Here is a 19,057-nt window from a genome sequence, read left to right on the forward strand (position 1 = left end):
CCAACCGGCCGATCAGATCCGGCTCCCTGCCTCTCAGCTACCTTTAATAGACGGAACCATTTCATCAAAGCTTCGTCAATTCCCGGATGCCTTCATGCATGCTGCCGGAGTTGTGCCCTTGGCCCAGCTTTCCTAAATTGTTTGGTAGTCTTGCCAATTGCCTTTATATTATATGGCGGAAAACACAGACAAGGCCGAAAAAGCTGTGTCTGCTCTGGCACCCCTCTTTAAAATAAACTGCTGTATTTTAAGCCAAAAGAATTATTGTGTTTGATAGAAAAATGTGTCTATATGCTGCCATAGCAGATTCATGGTGCATTAAGGCCCCGAACTATTTTTAATTTGTTTCACCCTGGAGACCCCCATTTACAGACGTCGCGCAACCGCTTTTGTTTCAACCCAGCCATAAAAAGAAGCTAATTGTATTTATTATTCGAAATGTCTGTCATTTTTAGCTTTGAATCATTAATTGATGTCTAATATTTACTTAAAAAAGAAAAAAGACTTAAAATTATTCACTCGCATATTTTTCACTTCTAAACAAATTATGTCACTATGACAAAAATAGTGTCTGTAAATAAGTCACGGATATCTACCTCATAACTATCGCTTAATTGTATTTTTTTTATTTTACATGATGAATAATCGATCCAAACAAAGGAAAATTGATTTTAAAAAATCGTTTAGAAGGGTAAATATATGAAAAAGAAAATCTCGACTACTACTTGATGTCTCCGATTTCTGCATCGCGACCCTTGTTATATTACCATGTTTCACCCATAAAATCCGCCAAAAATCTGGCTATGGCCATTCACAGCTGTGTCTTGACACTCCGTGATACATGCTACATAGAGTTTTTAGATTGAAAAGAAGTAAGTACGCGATAATACAGTGGGGAGAACAAGTATTTGATACTGCTGGTTTTCCCACTTGCAAGCCATGTAGAGGTCTGTAATTTGTATCATAAGTTCTCTTCAACTGTGAGGGACGGAATCTAATACAAAAATCCATAAAATCACATTGTATAATTTTTAAATAATACATTTGTATTTAACTGCATGAAATTTGATACATTACCAACTAGTAAATATTTCAGCTCTTAGTTCTTTTTTAAGAACCCCTCCTGTTCTCTAATCATTACCGGAAGTAACTGTACCTGTTTGAACTTGTTACCTGTATAAAAGACACCTGTTCACATGCTCAAACAAACAAACTCCAACCTCTCCACAATGGCCAAGACCAAAGAGCTGTGTAAGGCCATCAGGGATAAAATAATAGACCTGCACAAGGCTGGGATGGGCTACAGGAAAATAAGCAAGTAGCTTGGTGAGAAGGTAACAACTGTTGGAGCGATTATTTGAAAATGGAAGACGTTCAAGTTGACGGTCAATCTGCCTCGTTCTGGGGCTCCATGCAAGATCTCACCTCGTGGGGCATCACTGATCATGAGGAAGGTGAGGGATCAGCCCAGAACTACACGGCAGGACCTGGTCAATGACCTGAAGAGAGCTGGAACCACAGTCTCGAAGAAAACCATCGGAAACACATTACGCTGTCATGGATTAAAATCCTACAGCGCACGCAAGGTTCCACTGCTGAAGCCAGTGCATGTCCAGACACGTCTAAAGTTTGCCACTGACCATCTGGATGATCCAGAGGAGCAATGGGAGAAGGTCATGTGGTCGGATGAGACCAAAATTGAACTTTTTGGTCTAAACTCGGCTCGTCGTGTTTGGAGGAAAAAGAATGATGAGTACAACCTCAAGAACACCATCCCAACCGTGAAACATGGAGGAGGAAACATTTTTGGGGGCTGCTTCTCTGCCAAGGGTACAGGACGACTGCACCGTATTGAGGGGAGGATGGATGGGGCTTGTATGTATCGCCAGATCTTGGCTGACAACCTCCTTCCTTCAGTGAGAGCCCTGAAGATGGGTCGTGGCTGGGTCTTCCAGCATGACAACGACCCAAAGCACACAGCCAAGGCAACTAAAGAGTGGCTCCGTAAGAAGCATCTTAAGGTCCTGGAGTGGCCTAGCCAGTCACCAGATCTGAACCCGATAGAAAATCTATGGAGGGAACTGAAAGTCCGTGTTGCCCGGCAGCAGCCCCAAAACCTGAAGGCTCTGGAGAAGATCTGCATGGAGGAGTGGGCCAAAATCCCTGCTGCAGTGTGTGCAAACCTTGTCAAGGAATACAGGAAACGTTTGGTATCTGTAATAGCAAACAAAGATTTCTGTACCAAATATTAAGTTTGATTTTTGTGATGTATCAAATACTTATTTCATGCAATTAAATGCAAATTTATTATTTAAAAATCATACAACGTGATTTTTTTGGTTTTTTGTATTAGATTCCGTCCCTCACAGTTGAAGAGAACTTATGATACAAATTACAGACCTCTACATGCTTTGCAAGTGGGAAAACCAGCAAAATCGGCAGTGTATCAAATACTTGTTCTCCCCACTGTATCTCGTTAAAATCATGACCTCTTTAATTACGCTCTCTCATGCTCCCACCTCGTTAGGGTTTTGTTGTTTAAAGAAAACATTATTTTTATATATAAATGCCCTCCTGTTCAAATTTTTCCCCATAGAAAATTGAGATTTTAAGCTTTCCAATGATGTATCACACATGCATATTGGACAATTTTGAAATCTGGCCAAATTGGGGGTCTCACAGCGGTCACCTGAGTGTTTTCCGCCATACATATACATTAAGGCTGTCAAACGATTAAAATTTTTAATCGAGTTAATCACAGCTTAAAAATTTAAAAATAATCATAATTAATCGCAATTCAAACCATCTCTAAAATATGCCATATTTTTCTGTAAATTATTGTTGGAATGGAAAGATAAGACGGATGTATACATTCAACATATTGTACATAAGTACTGTATTTATTATAACAATAAATCCACAAGATGGCATTAACATTATAAACATTCTTTCTGTGAAAGAGATCCACGAATAGAAAGACTTGATGTGAGATAAATCTGAGTACAAGTTATAGTAATAATGATAGTTTGTATATTGTGACTAAATATTGCCATCTAGTGTATTTGTTGAGCTAAACGAAATGTTTGAATAGAGTGACCAAAGTCTGAGTATTATTTTGCACAGCTATTTTGATTGGGAATGCCAGTTCTCTTTGCATTGAGCACTTTCCTTTTTGTGAACATTTTTATTTTTATTTTTTTTGAGAAATAGGAATATTATTTTTGTTGTGCTTTTACTAAATGATACTGTAGCGACTTAACTGTTCTTAACTGCCCAAATGCATGGTGGGAAGTTGGGCAACCATGACTGTCAGTGGTGGCTGCAAATGGTATATCTTCTGTGCGTTGAGCTCAATGCAGGGTGAAAAGAAAATGACTATCTCCTGTCATTCTTCCCCACCTCGCCCGCCACAATAGATTTAATTGTTGTGGAAGAGATGGTAAAGCTCATACCAATAAATAGCACGGCTCCAATAAATGCCTGTGTCCACTCCACTCGCTTGTCTCTGCCTCTTAACTCTGTATATATGTAAAACGGCGCCATTGTAGTCTGTTTGCGGCAATGCGTGAGTTGGTCGTTCCGCGCATGCGTTAAATATTTTATTGTGATAAATAAAAAAATTAATTACCGCCCGTTAATGCGATAATTTTGACAGCCCTAGTGTATATACATGTGTGTCTGTGTAAAAAGGACATAATACTGTGACACGAATGCTGGCTGCAATATCCAGTCAGGACAGTAAGGGTTAGTGTTAGCCTGTTGCCTTCTGTGTAAAATTCGTCTGATGAAACGGTGACATCCGGTAAGACGACATTATTGGATGGTTATTGCAACGGCTACACATTTCCATTTTCTATTCATTTGTGTCCTCAAGCTCTCTTCTACCTGGACAGGCCAATCCGAGGGGAACGTGACGTCACATCCGGTGAGTGTATCGTTTGTTTGTTAGCGCTGCTACTAGTCGCTAATCTCCAAGTGCTCCTCAATTTGTTTTATCCCACGGACACATCGGAGAATCGATCCTAGGCTGGTTCGGCTCTCCTAGTGCTCCTTAATTTGTTTTATCCCACGATTTAACAGGTCGTGGGTTAAAACTACTCTACTCTCCTCTTTAGCTCTATCTTGCTAGCCTAGCTTATCCGAGCTATGGCTAGCCCTCTGCCTTCTTCCTCCCGTCTTTTCTGCTCAGTGTGCTGTATGTATAGCGAGCACCCTGGCTCCTTCATCGAGGACAGTAGTAGCTGTAGGAAGTGTAGCTTAGTCTCAGGGTTGGAGACCAGGGTTTCTGAGCTAGAAGCACGGCTCTGCACTCTAGAGACGAAAGCTAGTCCTAGCTATAGCCAGGTAGTGGCAGGGCCCGCAGGTCGTGCTTGCAGTAGTAGGATTGCTAGCGCAGTTAGCCCCCCAGCGAGCCCCGTGCAGCCGGGGGAAATTAAGGACGGATTTGTGACTGTACGGGGGAAGCATAGTGGTAAACGCACAACCTTAGTGCACCAGCAGCTTCACGTCAGCAATAGGTTTGCCCCCCTCAGCGACACACCGGCTGAACCAGACACTCTCGTAATTGGAAGCTCCATAGTTAGAGACGTGAAGCACCCGGCGGTGTCTGTCAGGTGTTACCCAGGGGCCAGAGTCGGTGACATCGAAGGAAACCTCAGGCTCTTAAAGCAGAGTAGGAAGAGGTTCCGCCGTATCGTGATTCACGCAGGCGGTAACGACGCCCGGCGGAGACAGTCTGAGGTGCTTAAATTAAACGTAGCCTCGGTGTGTAAACTTGCTAAGTCGATGGCGGACACCGTAGTTTTCTCTGGTCCTCTGCCTAATTTGGTCAATGATGAGATGTACTCTAGATTCTCATCATTTAACCGCTGGTTGTCTCGATGGTGCCCAGAAAACGATATAGTCTTTGTTGATAACTGGCACGCGTTTTGGGGCAAGTCCGGGCTCATGCGCCGAGACGGCATTCATCCGACTTGGGACGGTGCTGCTCTCTTAACTCGAAATTTGGCCGCCAAACTAAGTCTCCCAAAGTGACACTTCAGAGTGGGGGCCCGGGCGCAGTGTTGTAGTGTAAAACACAACTCTGTTAGTAGTGACCACTCGCCTCTTTCCAAACTGTCACAAATCCAAAATTCAGGACAGAAGATAGAGACTGTGTCCGTGCCTCGTATAGTGAACAGGGGAAAACAGAGTACTATAGGAACGAGACCAAAGAATTTAATACATATAGCCCCTGATAGCAGTGAAAATGAAAATAAAATAGCTCTTAATAAATATATAAAATGCGGATTATTAAACATCAGGTCAATCTCGCCCAAATCTCTGTTAGTTAATGACTTAATTGGGGATTATAATATTCATATTTTGGCCCTGACTGAAACTTGGCTTCAGCAGGATGACTTTGTTAGACTTAATGAATCCACACCCCCAAGTCACATGAATTTTCACACAGCTAGAAGCACGGGCCGTGGAGGGGGGGTGGCAGTAATATCACACTCTTGTTTAGGTATGAGCCCAAAAAGTAAATCTAATTACATTTATAACTCCTTTGAAAGCCTAGCACTATCAATTATAGACGCTAACTGGAAGAACCAAAAACCAGTTCTTTTCATAGTGGTTTACCGTCCCCCTGGTCCCTACTCACAGTTTTTGTTAGATTTCTCTGACTTTTTATCTAGTATTTTGCTAAACTGGGATAAAATTATAATTGTAGGGGATTTTAATATACATGTTGACGATGAAGGTGACTCCCTTAGTAAGGCCTTTAATGACCTAGATGGGACTGGCTTCATTCAAAATGTACATAAACCAACTCATAGTCACAAGCACACCCTGGACTTGATTTTAACCTACGGTACGGAGATTAGTGATCTTAGTGTCCATCCCCACAACCCCGTACTGTCTGATCATTTTCTAATTACCTTTCAGTTTGTGCTTCAAGATAATCCGCCACTAGTGACTAGAACTCAGATGAAAAGGACATTAGGTGATCGCTCTGTTTCAGAGTATAAACAGATAATTCAGCCTATATTTGCCTCCATGTCATCTAATTATGAAGGAATAATGTCCGGCCTTGCTGCTAATGACGAGTTTGTTGATCGTGTTATGTTTACGCTTCGTACTACCCTCGACGTCGTCGCTCCCTCCAAATTAAAGTTTGTCAAGCCGAGACGAGCCTCTCCCTGGTATAATGCTGAAACACGCTCTCTTAAACAATCGACACGTAAATTAGAAAGACTTTGGCGCCGTTCCAACACAGAGCACACCCTCTCTGCCTGGAAACACAGCTTAGTGACATATAAGCAGGCCTTGCGTACGGCTAAAACCAGATATTACTCATCCTTAATAGAGGAAAACAAAAATAATCCTAGGTTTCTGTTCAGCACTGTAGCAAGGCTGACAGTCACAGCTCAATAGAACCTTATATCCCAACCACCCTTAGCTGTGATGACTTCCTAAAATTTTTTAACAATAAAATCGCAACTATTAGAAATAAAATAAATGAATCACTTCCAGTTATTAGATCTGATAAAGTGCAGACAAAGAATTCGGAATCTCCTATAAACCCCTCTAAAATATTAAATAACTTCACCACTGTAGACCAAATTGATTCAATTATAATGTCCTCCAAACCATCAACGTGCCTCCTCGACCCAATCCCAACCAAACTTTTTAAAGAGACCCTGCCTCTAACTATTGACACTATCTTAAATATAATAAATACCTCATTAGTTACTGGCTACGTGCCGCAGTCCTTTAAATATGCAGTTATTAAACCGCTCTTGAAAAAAACCTACTCTTGATCCTGAAATTTTGGCCAATTATAGACCTATTTCTAACTTACCATTTCTCTCCAAAGTCCTTGAAAGAGTGGTAATTAAACAGCTCTGTCAGCACCTACAAGACAATAGTTTATTTGAACAGTTCCCGTCTGGCTTTCGAGCTCATCATAGCACTGAAACCGCATTAGTTAAAGTAACTAATGACTTGTTACTTGCCGCTGACGTTGGATTAGTCTCGATCCTGGTTCTGTTGGACCTGAACGCAGCCTTTGACACAATCGACCATAATATCTTATTGCAGAGATTAGAATGTGACATAGGCATTAGAGGAGCAGCCCTCTGCTGGTTTAAATCATATTTATCTAATAGGTACCAGTTTGTCAATGTAAACCAACAATCGTCATCGTACTCTAGAGTTAGTTATGGTGTGCCACAAGGATCTGTCCTCGGGCCCATCTTGTTTACGCTGTATATGCTTCCTCTAGGTAATATCATCAGAAAACATAGCATTAACTTTCATTGTTACGCTGACGACACACAACTGTATTTATCAATTAAACCTGAGCAGGTCAGGCAAGTAGAAAAACTAAGCGCCTGCGTCCGAGATATAAATACCTGGATGAGCACTAACTATCTTCTGCTTAACCCTGAAAAGACAGAAGTCCTTATAATAGGCCCGAAAAGTGTTAGAGACTCTTTAGCTGCCCAGATAGTCACTCTGGACAATGTAAGTGTAGCCTCCAGCACCACAGTTAAAAACCTAGGAGTTTTATTTGACCCTGACTTATCGTTTAAAGCACACATTAAACAAACCTGTAGAACGGCTTTCTTTCACCTGCGCAACATCGCCAAAATTAGAAATATTTTATCTAAAAGCGATGCAGAAAAATTAATTCATGCGTTCGTTACATCGAGATTGGATTACTGTAACTCCCTACTTGCAGCTTGTCCTAAAAGCTCTCTAAAAGGTCTTCAGCTAGTCCAAAACGCAGCAGCAAGACTTAACAGGAACCAATAGAAGAGAGCACATCACCCCTGTGCTCCAGGCACTTCACTGGCTTCCAGTCGAGTTTAGAATTAAATTTAAAATACTTACATTTAAGACCATTAATGGGTTGGGGCCACCTTATCTCACCGATGCTCTGGTTCCATACCGCCCCAACAGAACACTCCGATCTCAGAATGCAGGTCTACTGGTAGTTCCCAGGGTTCATAAAAGTACTGTCGGAGCTAGAGCCTTTAGCCACCAAGCCCCTGTTTTATGGAATCAGCTTCCAGCTAGTATTAAGGAAGCCGAGACAGCCTGCACATTTAAGATTAGATTAAAAACGTTCCTATTCGACAAAGCTTATGGTTAGGCTAGTTGAAGTCGGCGTAGACTCACAGTTTAGTCTAAGCTGCACTAGAAGCTATAATGCTGGGGGCAGTACAGCCAGTTCTATCTCCTTTTCTTACTCTACCTACCACTTGTCTTACTTTATTTCTATTTTCCAATGTTAATATCTAGTTGTCTAGTCTCTTCATCACTAGTCACCCGGTGTCCCCTTTCCCCCCTCCCCTCTGGGGAGGGGCTATTTTTCAGCTGCAGCCTCCTGACTGTCCGGACCCTGGCTGGATAGACGTCCTCGCTGCTACCCCCGTCTCATCTGACTAGAGGGACTTCTTCTTGCACCTTCACTCCACTGTATTTTTACGGACTATAATTTCGCTTGCTAATTCCCATTAGCCGTTCTGGGGTTCCTGTCTATCCGTCCTGGGAGTGGATCTCTCCTGACTGTGGTACTCCCCAAGGTTTCTCATTTTTCTCCCAATTGACTCTGGAGTTTTTGGAGTTTTTCCTTGCCGGCATGGAGGGTCTTAAGGATAGGGGATACCCAGGACTTGAACTGCATCTATTCATCTTTGTTGCTTCATTTCTAATTGTGTATCATATTGCCTCTGTAAAGCCCTTTGAGACTTCTGTTGTGATTGAGGGCTATACAAATAAAATTGAATTGAATTGAATTGTCCTGCATTACAGGTTGGTCATGACCACAAAAATTTTGGAATTATACCATAAACGATTCCCCCTCAAAGATTTTTTTAGCTTTGAAATTCTTATGACAAAGTTGGGTGCTTAGCAGCTATGAGAAGGCTCCTGTACATAACGGTTATCAGCAATGTTTTCAGAACTATTTAACTACTTACCATGTGTTTATCACACTATTTTTGTGTACTGTAAAAATCGTAGTTAATATTGTCCAGTTAAATGTTATTATTATTATTATAGGTTGCTATTAACACCAATGGTACTGTCTGTTTACTAGCATGTTAGCAGTGCAGCTAGCCATAGTTACCACATGGGCTGTGCCACTACAATAAGTTAGTTACTGCAACATGATGTGTACTATAAAAATAAAATAAAATAATAAAAATCAATGTACTGTAAAGTAAGGCAACAAGTTAAACAAATATAGAATTGTACTGTGAAATGAAGAGATGTAAAGAGAACATCGGTTATGTTTGAGAATGAGACTGTTTCACTGACAAAATCAATGTTTTAATTGTTGAAAAGACAGATGAACACTGTAAATACAAAAAACAGACATAAGTTTTTGGTGTTAAGAAAGACATGATTATTGGGTGTTTATAGCAACGGCAAAACGTTTCCATTGTCATTCATTTGTGTCCTGGATTACAGACACTCAATTTAAACTAGGGTGACACAAGGAGCGTCTCAAGTCCATTTAATGCGCATTGTGGAGCAAGGAACAAAGAGATATTTAGCCAACTCTGTGGAAGTGACTGCTTTACACTCTGACACAAATAGTTGAAGCGACCATGACCTAATGGAGCCAAAAAAAAAAAAAAACACATAATCTACAAAAATCAGATAAGTCACCAAACCAAAACCCCTCCATGCCTCAGCTGTGCTTAGATATTCTGTCCATAAAAATTAAGAGCAGAATCGGTGGCAAATGGTAGCCTTGGCAGAGTCCACAACCCTCACTTGAAACAGTTCCCCCTTACCGTTGGCAATGCGGACCTTTGGTCATAACGGGGACTGAACCGCATCTACAGGATGACCCCCCTAAAATGGGAATGTTTTTAACAATCCAATAAAACCAATACTGATGGCAGAAAAAAATATTTGATTTATAGTAATTGAAACCTTAAAACATCATTTGATAATAAAATGTTAGTTTTTTTTTTTTTTTAATGGCATTCTTCAAATTGCATCCTGCTGTCCGAAAGCATTCTTGAAATTTGTTGGGGTTTATTTCCTCATCTGAGCAGGGGTACTGTGAATTTCATCCTGAATTACCCATGGTTACAAAATGGCACATTGTTTACTTGCTCAAGGTCATTGTCCTCCAGTGCTGACACTTACCCATGTCTGCCAATAAGCAAAAATTACCGTTGTTACTGCAGGTTTCAATAATTTATTTATGCAAGAGGACACCATTAAAAATGTCATTTTCAAATGAAAATTCCATAATTGTGTAAAATGGCATGCAGTTTCCCTTGCATTGAAAAGATTGTGGCGCACCGCCACACCAAAATAAAAGTCGCCACCCCTTGCAAATGAGATTTTTTTCCCCCCCCTAAGATTTAAAAATACATTCGAATATATAATTTGTATAATTTAAAATGAAATCAAAGTGAATACATAAAGCTCATTATTTAAGCACTATTTGCCATCAGTTGTCTGGAATAGTACGTCAAATACAAATTTTTCCTTTACATGCTTTATTTTGAAAATCACATCGGTTCTCCTGTTGTAAGCTTTCGCCTAATTACGTCGGCAAGGAGTTGGAAATTGGGAGGAAAATCCACAAAAAGGTATTTCAACTTGTAATTGAATGTAATTCGGTTGAAGCCTGTGAAAACGACCTTAATATGGACATTGGTGTAACATTTAAGTTCTTTATGGCGTGTCTTTGACCCGAATCTTTACGTCCTACCATAGCATTTGTTTGTTTACTGACGTCACTAGTTGTAATTTCAGATGTGTATTTTGAAAAGTATTTTGGAAAATGAAAAGTTTCTAAGAGGAGGATCAGGTAACAAGACTATAATTGTTGTAAGTATGTAACCGTCACATTCTGAAATATTTAATTAGCTTCTGAGGCTAATGAAGTATTTTGGAACATGAGCTTCACGTTAAAAGGTGCCCTTCAGTTCTGAAGGTATGTAGCCCTCACGTTCCAAGGAGTAGATATAACCAAATGGTTATGGTAAGCGTTGTATTTTAATCTTGAGATAACGATGGAATGAGGCAAGATTACAGCTGGATCAGGTATTCAGGAATTATTAAGTCATACATACATACATTAAATCCATGGAAGTAGAATTAAGAATAAATCTGGCAGGCACCCAATGTGGACAGAAATGGCAAAGTTCAAACCCTAGATGTACCCAAAAAAATCAAGGTGAGTACTAAGAATTTGTTCGTTCATGGTTTATAACATATTCTTTATCCAAAAAATTACAATATAGATGACGACTTGCATTGACATAAGTACTGTAGTTCTTATCTCATTGGAACAAATCATTATTGGGTTTTTTTCTATATCAGTTTGCACTAGGGACTAAACTCAAAACAACCAGAAAAGTAACTCCCATAAAGACACTTCAGTTTTGACTGATGTAAACTGTGAAAACATGAGATTGAAACAGTGTCGTCCTAATGGCCAATCCACTGAATCTGTTTCAGAATATGGAGCAGGTCAACATGATATTAAAGATAGCATCACGAACTGATGAATGGACTGTACCCCTGCTTTAGCCGTTGCGTGCCCATCTCAACAGTGAACTGTGAGAGAGATTTCTCAGCAATGAACAGAGCATAGGCCTTACTATAAGTTGACGGGGCGCAGGGCCGATTCACAGGATTAAAAAAAAAATTCAAATTCAATGCATCTTAGGCATATATGAGTCTCCATGAGCAGCGGCATCAGAAAATTCAAAGTCGTTCCCTAATAAAATCCTGATTATTTTTTATTTAAGTATAACAAAGCAAAATGGCTATAGATTCTCAGATTTTACGCTAGATCCACAAAAACCACCAAATGCAGAGTTAATCACCTATATTTTCAGGATCAATTTCAATATTTAACATACAGTGGGGAGAACAAGTATTTGATACGCTGCCGATTTTGCTGGTTTTCCCACTTGCAAGCCATGTAGAGGTCTGTAATTTGTATCATAAGTTCTCTTCAACTGTGAGGGACGGAATCCAATACAAAAATCCAGAAAATCACATTGTATAATTTTTAAATAATAAATTTGTATTTAACTGCATGAAATAAGTATTTGATACATTACCAACTAGTAAATATTTCGGCTCTTAGTTCTTTTTTAAGAACCCCTCCTGTTCTCCACTCATTACCGGACGTAACTGCACCTGTTTGAACTTGTTAAGATAAGAGTTCGACAGTTCTGATTGAGGCAACCCCCACAAACTTCAATTTCTTTAGTGCGCCAAGAACCCATAAGAAAGGAGGTGGGGTTGCCAGTCTGATCAGGGACAGTTTTCAATGCACGAATATTTCATGTGGTCAGTTTGATTCCTTTGAGTATATTGTCATTCAGCTAAAAAGCCCTTGCAGAGCTGCCTTGGTAACAATTTACAGACCACCGAAGTATAACACAATGTTTTTTGATGAGTTTACCAAAATACTGTCTTCCGTCTGCATGGACTTTGATTGTGTTGTTTTAGTGGGTGACTTTAACATTCATGTTGATAATCATGAAGAAGGATGTGCTAGAGAGCTTTTAAATATTTTGGATACATTTGGTTTATCACAGCATGTCACAGTTCCAACACATAACAGAGGGCACATACTGGACTTAATAATATCCAAAGGTCTTAACATCTCTGAGGTCACAGTGAATGATGTTGCTCTGTCTGATGACTACTGCATTATGTTTAAAATGACCACCCCTGTCCATCCTCTGAAAAGGGAAACAGAGGTGATTAGGAAGCGTTACATAAGTGATAACACATGTGCGTTATTCACACAGGCCTATGCCTCATCATTAACCCCTACAATAGCTCCAGTGGAAGAACTTGTAAATAGTTTCAGTTCCAGTGTGATGACTGTAATGGACACTATTGCCCCGATTAAGACAAAAACTTTGTCAAGAAAGAAGAGGTCACTCTGGAGAAATGCCATACTAGCTATAAAACAAAAGCAAGTTTGTAGACGAGCAGAACGCAGATGGCGAAAAAACAAACTCCTAGTTTTTTATGATATCTACAAAGAGAGTCTTCGCAAATACAACCAGGAACTGAAAAATGCTAGACAATCATATTTTTCAGAGATCATTAGTAGAAACACCAACAATACTCGCACACTATTTTCTGTTGTTGACAAACTGACAAACCCACAAGCATCAATACCTCAGGAATTGGCATCTGAGGTGTCCTGTAATAATTTCACAGCATTCTTTACACACAAAGTACTAAACATTAGACAGACTGTGTGCAACTCCGGATTAACAAATGTTACACTAAACGCCTCCCAAAATGTCCCCCACGTCAATCTTAGACAGTTTAGCCTCTTGGACTATGCCACTTTAACAGAAATTGTGTCGAAATTAAAGCCCACAACATGCTGCCTTGACATCCTTCCTTCAAACTTTTTCAAAACTGTTTTTCATTGCATAGCCCCAGACATACTTCAGATTATAAATACTTCCCTCCAAACAGGAGAGTTTCCTCAGACTTTAAAAACTGCAGTAATAAAACCTCTCCTAAAAAAACCTAATCTGGATGCCTCAACCATTAGTAATTACAGGCCAATATCAAATCTGACATTCCTGGGGAAAATTATCGAAAGGGTTGTGTTTGAACAGATCCAGACTTTTATGATGCAAAACAATCTTTTTAACTCATTTCAGTCTGGATTTCGGCCACAACACAGCACCGAGACCGTGCTTATCAAAGTCCTAAATGATATTCGTCGGAATACCGATGCAGGCAAATCATCTGTTCTGCTACTATTCGATCTCAGCCGCATTTGACACGGTTGATCACAACATACTACTCAGCAGATTGGGAAAGTGGGTAGGGCTTACTGACACTATTCTTCAGTGGTTCACATCCTATTTACATGATAGGGATTTCTTTGTGTCAATTGGAAACTATCAGTCAGAACAAACCAAATTCACGTGTGGAGTCCCTCAAGGGTCAATTCTTGGACCACTGTTATTTAACATCTATATGCTTCCGTTAGCTCAGATAATGGAACAGTATGACATCTCCTATCACGCCTATGCAGATGACACACAACTGTACATTTCTGTGTCCCCAGATGATTATAGTCCCTTATTCTCCCTGAGTAAATGCATTCATCAAATCAATGAATGGATGTGCCAGAATTTTCTCCAGTTAAATGTGGAGAAGACAGAGGTGATCATTTTTGGGCCAAAAAAGGAAAGGTCAAAGATAAGCAGCCAACTTAGCACAATGTCACTTACGGCTACAAATCAAGTCAGAAACCTTGGCGTAATTATTGACTCAGACCTAAAATTTCATAGCCATCTAAAGTCCGTCACTAAAACCGCTTATTACCACCTAAAAAATATAACCAGAATTAAGGGGCTTCTGACTCAACAAGACATGGAAAAACTTATGCATGCATTCATTTTCAGCAGATTGGACTACTGCAACGGTATATTTACAGGTCTTGATAAAAAATCAGTCAGGAAGCTGCAGCTAGTACAGAATGCTGCAGCCAGAGTCCTCACAAATACAAGGAAGCTGGACCACATTACACCAGTTTTGAAATCGCTACACTGGCTTCCAGTGAGTCAAAGGATAGACTATAAAATACTACTGCTCGTCTACAAAACACTTAATGGCCTTGGACCAAAATACATGCTTGACTTGTTAGATTCCTATGAGACATCTAGACCCCTAAGGTCGTCTGGAATGGGTCTTCTGCATGTTCCAAGAACAAGAACCAAGCAGGGTGAGGCAGCATTTAGTTATTATGCTCCTCACCTCTGGAACAAGTTACCCGAACGTCTGAAGTATGCTCGAACTGTTAGCTCCTTTAAATCAGGGCTAAAAACGCTTTTGTTTAGCACTGCATATCCATAACTGTCTATATATTTCAATCTACCTGCCTTCTATTCCTCTTGTGCTTATCTCCATTGCTGATTTCAATGATTATTAGTAGTAGTAGTTTTTGCTTTATTTTTATTTTTGTTTTATTTTTATTTATTTATTTGTATTCTGTGATTAAATGCGATCTTTTGTCATGGTTTTTACGTTGTGTTGATTTAAATGTGATTTTTATGGTCTTCATGTGATGTAAAGCACTTTGAATTGCCTTGTGTTGAATTGTGCTATATAAATAAATTTGCCTTGCCTTGCCTTGTTACTTGTATAAAAAACTCGACTCGTCGTGTTTGGAGGAAAAAGAAGGATGAGTACAATCCCAAGAACACCATCCCAACCGTGAAACATGGAGGAGGAAACATCATTTTTTGGGGCTGCTTCTCTGCCAAGGGTACAGGACGACTGCACCGTATTGAGGGGAGGATGGATGGGACTATGTATCGCCAGATCTTGGCTGACAGCCTCCTTCCTTCCGTGAGAGTCCTCAAGATGGGTCGTGGCTGGGTCTTCCAGCATGACAACGACCCAAAGCACACAGCCAAGGCAACTAAAGAGTGGCTCCGTAGGAAGCATCTTAAGGTCCTGGAGTGGCCTAGCCAGTCACCAGATCTGAACCCGATAGAAAATCTATGGAGGGAGCTGAAAGTCCGTGTTGCCCCGAAACCTGAAGGCTCTGGAGAAGATCTGCATGGAGGAGTGGGCCAAAATCCCTGCTGCAGTGTGTGCAAACCTTGTCAAGGACTACAGGAAACGTTTGGTATCTGTTAAGCCTGTCGCAATATGCAATAATTCCATTTATCGCGCGATATATAAAAAAGAAGGCGGTAATTTTTCCGCTGCGATTTATCGCCTCGCGTGCACATGCGTGCGCGCGTGCGGCAGACGTGCTGTTAAAAGTTCGGATTCCTCGTTACCAACTGCGCAAAATGCATCTTCGTTCCAGGTCCGGTAAAAACTAGCGCCGGAGCCAATCGTTCCCATTATATCCTATTGTTCAACGTATACCGGCCACGTCAGTGCTCCGGAGTGACTGTGGACCATCTACGGCGCGCCGGTGCTGTTGACGTGTGGCCACTCCCGTCAGGAGTGACATTTCACGCGGGGCGGCTATTTTTCAGCACAACGCCGGATATTTACAACAAAGTCAGCCAAAACATTGTTACCGACTTGGCTGCGACGAACAACATCGCTTTGACAACGAACAGCTGAATGAAATTAAGAGCGCTGTGCTTCAAACGCGTCCTGTTTATGAAAGTCGATTGTCAAATGCTGGTTGTGAGTAGTAATGAGCAGAGGTGACTTCAGCGGCGCTTGCTAACTTTTTCAATGCGCCCACACACTAGATATCATGAAATGGCAAACTAGATGTGCTACGTCCCATGCCATTGGCTACGTGAGCCCAGAGTGATTATGGGACACGTAGTCCATATACTACATCGATGAATTCTAAACTGTCATGACTGAATGGAAGTTAAGAAGGCCAAATCAATCCATACCATTGACTATAGATAATGTTGCAAATATTGGTAATTCAGTACGTGACACAGATGGATTCGGACCACAAATAGGATGTCTTGCTCATGTAGTAAACCTAGCTGCTAAGAGAGCTGTAGCAATCAACAGTGTGCCCTGCCTCACTTTACAAACAGTAAAGATTGTTCTCAGCACTTTTATATAAATTTTTTTCATATCAGTAAAAAGTAAGCACAGAAATATTATGCACTAAAATGCATGTTAATATGATGGCAATTTAATTTTTGCTCGTTAGCAAAAAACAAAAAAACAAAAACAAAAAAAACAAAAAAATATATATATATATAATTGTTATTTTTTTTATAGAGCATTGAATGTATTGAATCGGATCCAAAATCGTGTCCCCGTATCAAAAATCATACCGAACCTTCACTTAACTGTATCGTTGCATCCCTATGGAACACCATTGCAGAAGCTATGACGGGAAAAGTTTTCATTTGCCTAAATGCTTAAGTTATTAAGTGCAATTTTTTTTTTTTTTAAACACATTTTATTTATTCTGTGTTTCTGTGTGGTATCAATATTGTTGATTTTTACTTAAGAGGGATGGTCTATTGTTTTAGTTGTGATTTCTTTAAGAGTATTTTTGAATTTGAGAGTAAATATTTATCGCATTTAAATTGGTGTACTTAATCTATTAATATATACTGTATTCTCACTGTGTTATTGTAAATTGGTTAAAAAAAATATTGGGGGGGGCGCAATAATATCGCATATCGCAATAATTTATGAGAATAATTATCGCACACTAAAATTTGTTATCGCGACAGGCTTAGTATCTGTAATAGCAAACAAAGGTTTCTGTACCAAATATTAAGTTCGATTTTTGTGATGTACTTATTTCATGCAATTAAATGCAAATTTATTATTTAAAAATCATACGTGATTTTCTGTTTTTTTGTATTAGATTCCTTCCCTCACAGTTGAAGAGAACTTATGATACAAATTACAGACCTCTTTGCAAGTGGGAAAACCAGCAAAATTGGCAGTGTATCAAATACTTGCTCTCCCCACTGTATCATATAAGTTTAAGCTTTAAAAGCGACTTAATTTTTTTATTTAGCGCAATTTTGACAGTTTTATGTTTTTTAACAGATAACAAATTATTCAATTTTCACATCAGAAACCTAATACTTGAGGAAAGCATGCAGAGTCATCTTAATTTTAATCAACAAAAGCTAATTTTGCATTTTTCTATATACCATCACAACTTATTTAGGTTGAATTCCGATGTCACTATTGCCTCAGCACGTCTTTCTGGCTATCTGGCCCTCATCGTTTATAGATTGAAATGTTACATAAAATAAAACACGTAAAAGGCGATTTTTTTGTATGGACACAGAAATGTCTAATTTACCAGTTTTTTTGCCAAAAAACAGGCAGTTGGTCGAAAATTACCTGATTATTGTAAAGTTACGCTATTGTGTATTGATACAAAACCCAACATGGCGGCCATTACAAAACAAAGAGCTTTTTAAAAATAAAAAGTCGTAAATAAATGTGTAAATCCCGGAATTTCTATAGATATGAACGTAAAACAGTCTACATTCTTGGTTAAACGCAAAAAACCAGGCAGTTATCATTCATTTAACATAAATATTTCAAGCTAAAGTTACACAAATTTTTTCCATTCATTTCATTTTTTTCACAACGTTTCAAAATGCATGCACGGTGCTATTATATATAATAATTACCTTAAATCCTCAAATAAATTACTTTTGACATACTCCAGCCTTTTTGTATGCACTAAAACCTTCGTCCTGTTTCCACCTAAATCCGGCGGTACAACGCAGCGTGTGTTTGAGTTTATCTGAGTGAAAGCTGCCTCAACACTCTGCCTGGCCAGGCCCCCTACGGGGAGCCATGGCGCAATGTCCATAGGAGGTGTCTCGTCAACTGATATTCAAGTCTATGAACAGAGTAAGACATTTGGTCAACTGTGCAATGTATGTTAGAGATGTTTGTGTGTCTTCATTTCCAAGATCTCATGTTTTAAATTATTGTGCAGGTGAAGACAGACCTGAGGAACTGGCTGCAGGGGGACCATCACATTGACTATAAATGTGACCCCCTAGTGCCGATTTCCCTTATGAAATTGTATTTAAAGAAATTCAGGAAAATCAAGTGCAGGCAAGATGCAAACTTTTCAAATAGATTTTTGTCTTGGTTCGTCTTGGAAAAAAATTAATGTTGTTAAAAAAAAAAAAATCTTGTCATGATATGTAACAATTTCAATGCGGCACGCTGTCCGACTCCGATGCGGCCCATCCCCAACACAGCTTAAAAAATCCTAGCGCAAACCCTGGCATGTTTTAAGGTTTCAATCATTATGAATAAAATATTTTCATACAGTTAAAATAGTTGTATTGGATTTGGGCTTATGCGTTTTGTGGATCAGAGCATCAGAGTAGATTGCAGTGAAGGCCGATTTTACTTACCCTCAATGGCAGATCGACACACCAGTTGCAAATGGGAGAAGTAGAGAGGGGAACTCAGGCGAAAGTAGGACTCCAAAATCTTCCTCACCTTCTCGCTAACATCAAAGAACAGTCGGACACCCGTCAGGGGAACCTTCTCTACTTCTACCAGCTATGGGAGGAAGAAAACAATCGAAAGTGAGTTTGTTTTGTTG

General features: G+C 39.7%; 2 protein-coding genes across 5 annotated transcripts in view; one reads left to right on the plus strand and one right to left on the minus strand.

The window, feature by feature from the left end:
* Nucleotides 1-19,057, minus strand: part of p3h1 (prolyl 3-hydroxylase 1) — a 67,436-nt gene that overhangs the window by 1,483 nt on the left and 46,896 nt on the right. For both annotated transcript variants that reach the window (XM_057846047.1, XM_057846046.1), the window contains exon 11: nucleotides 18,864-19,014. In XM_057846047.1, the coding sequence (XP_057702030.1) occupies nucleotides 18,864-19,014 (151 nt within the window). The remainder of the gene's footprint in view (nucleotides 1-18,863; nucleotides 19,015-19,057) is intronic.
* On the plus strand, nucleotides 3,580-5,196 carry LOC130921777 (uncharacterized). 3 transcript variants are annotated; one of them, XM_057846050.1, is made up of 2 exons: nucleotides 3,580-3,744; nucleotides 3,894-5,196. In XM_057846050.1, exon 2 carries the CDS (start codon nucleotides 4,147-4,149, stop codon nucleotides 5,032-5,034), a length of 888 nt encoding a protein of 295 aa, XP_057702033.1. In that variant the 5' UTR covers nucleotides 3,580-3,744; nucleotides 3,894-4,146; the 3' UTR covers nucleotides 5,035-5,196. The 3 variants fall into 3 exon arrangements, with proteins under 3 accessions (XP_057702033.1, XP_057702031.1, XP_057702032.1); XM_057846048.1 differs by having other exon boundaries at nucleotides 3,582-3,802; nucleotides 3,875-5,196; XM_057846049.1 differs by having other exon boundaries at nucleotides 3,739-3,802.

The sequence above is a fragment of the Corythoichthys intestinalis genome, chromosome 9, assembly GCF_030265065.1.
Source record: "Corythoichthys intestinalis isolate RoL2023-P3 chromosome 9, ASM3026506v1, whole genome shotgun sequence".
In the NCBI taxonomy this organism is placed as follows: Eukaryota; Metazoa; Chordata; class Actinopteri; order Syngnathiformes; family Syngnathidae; genus Corythoichthys; species Corythoichthys intestinalis.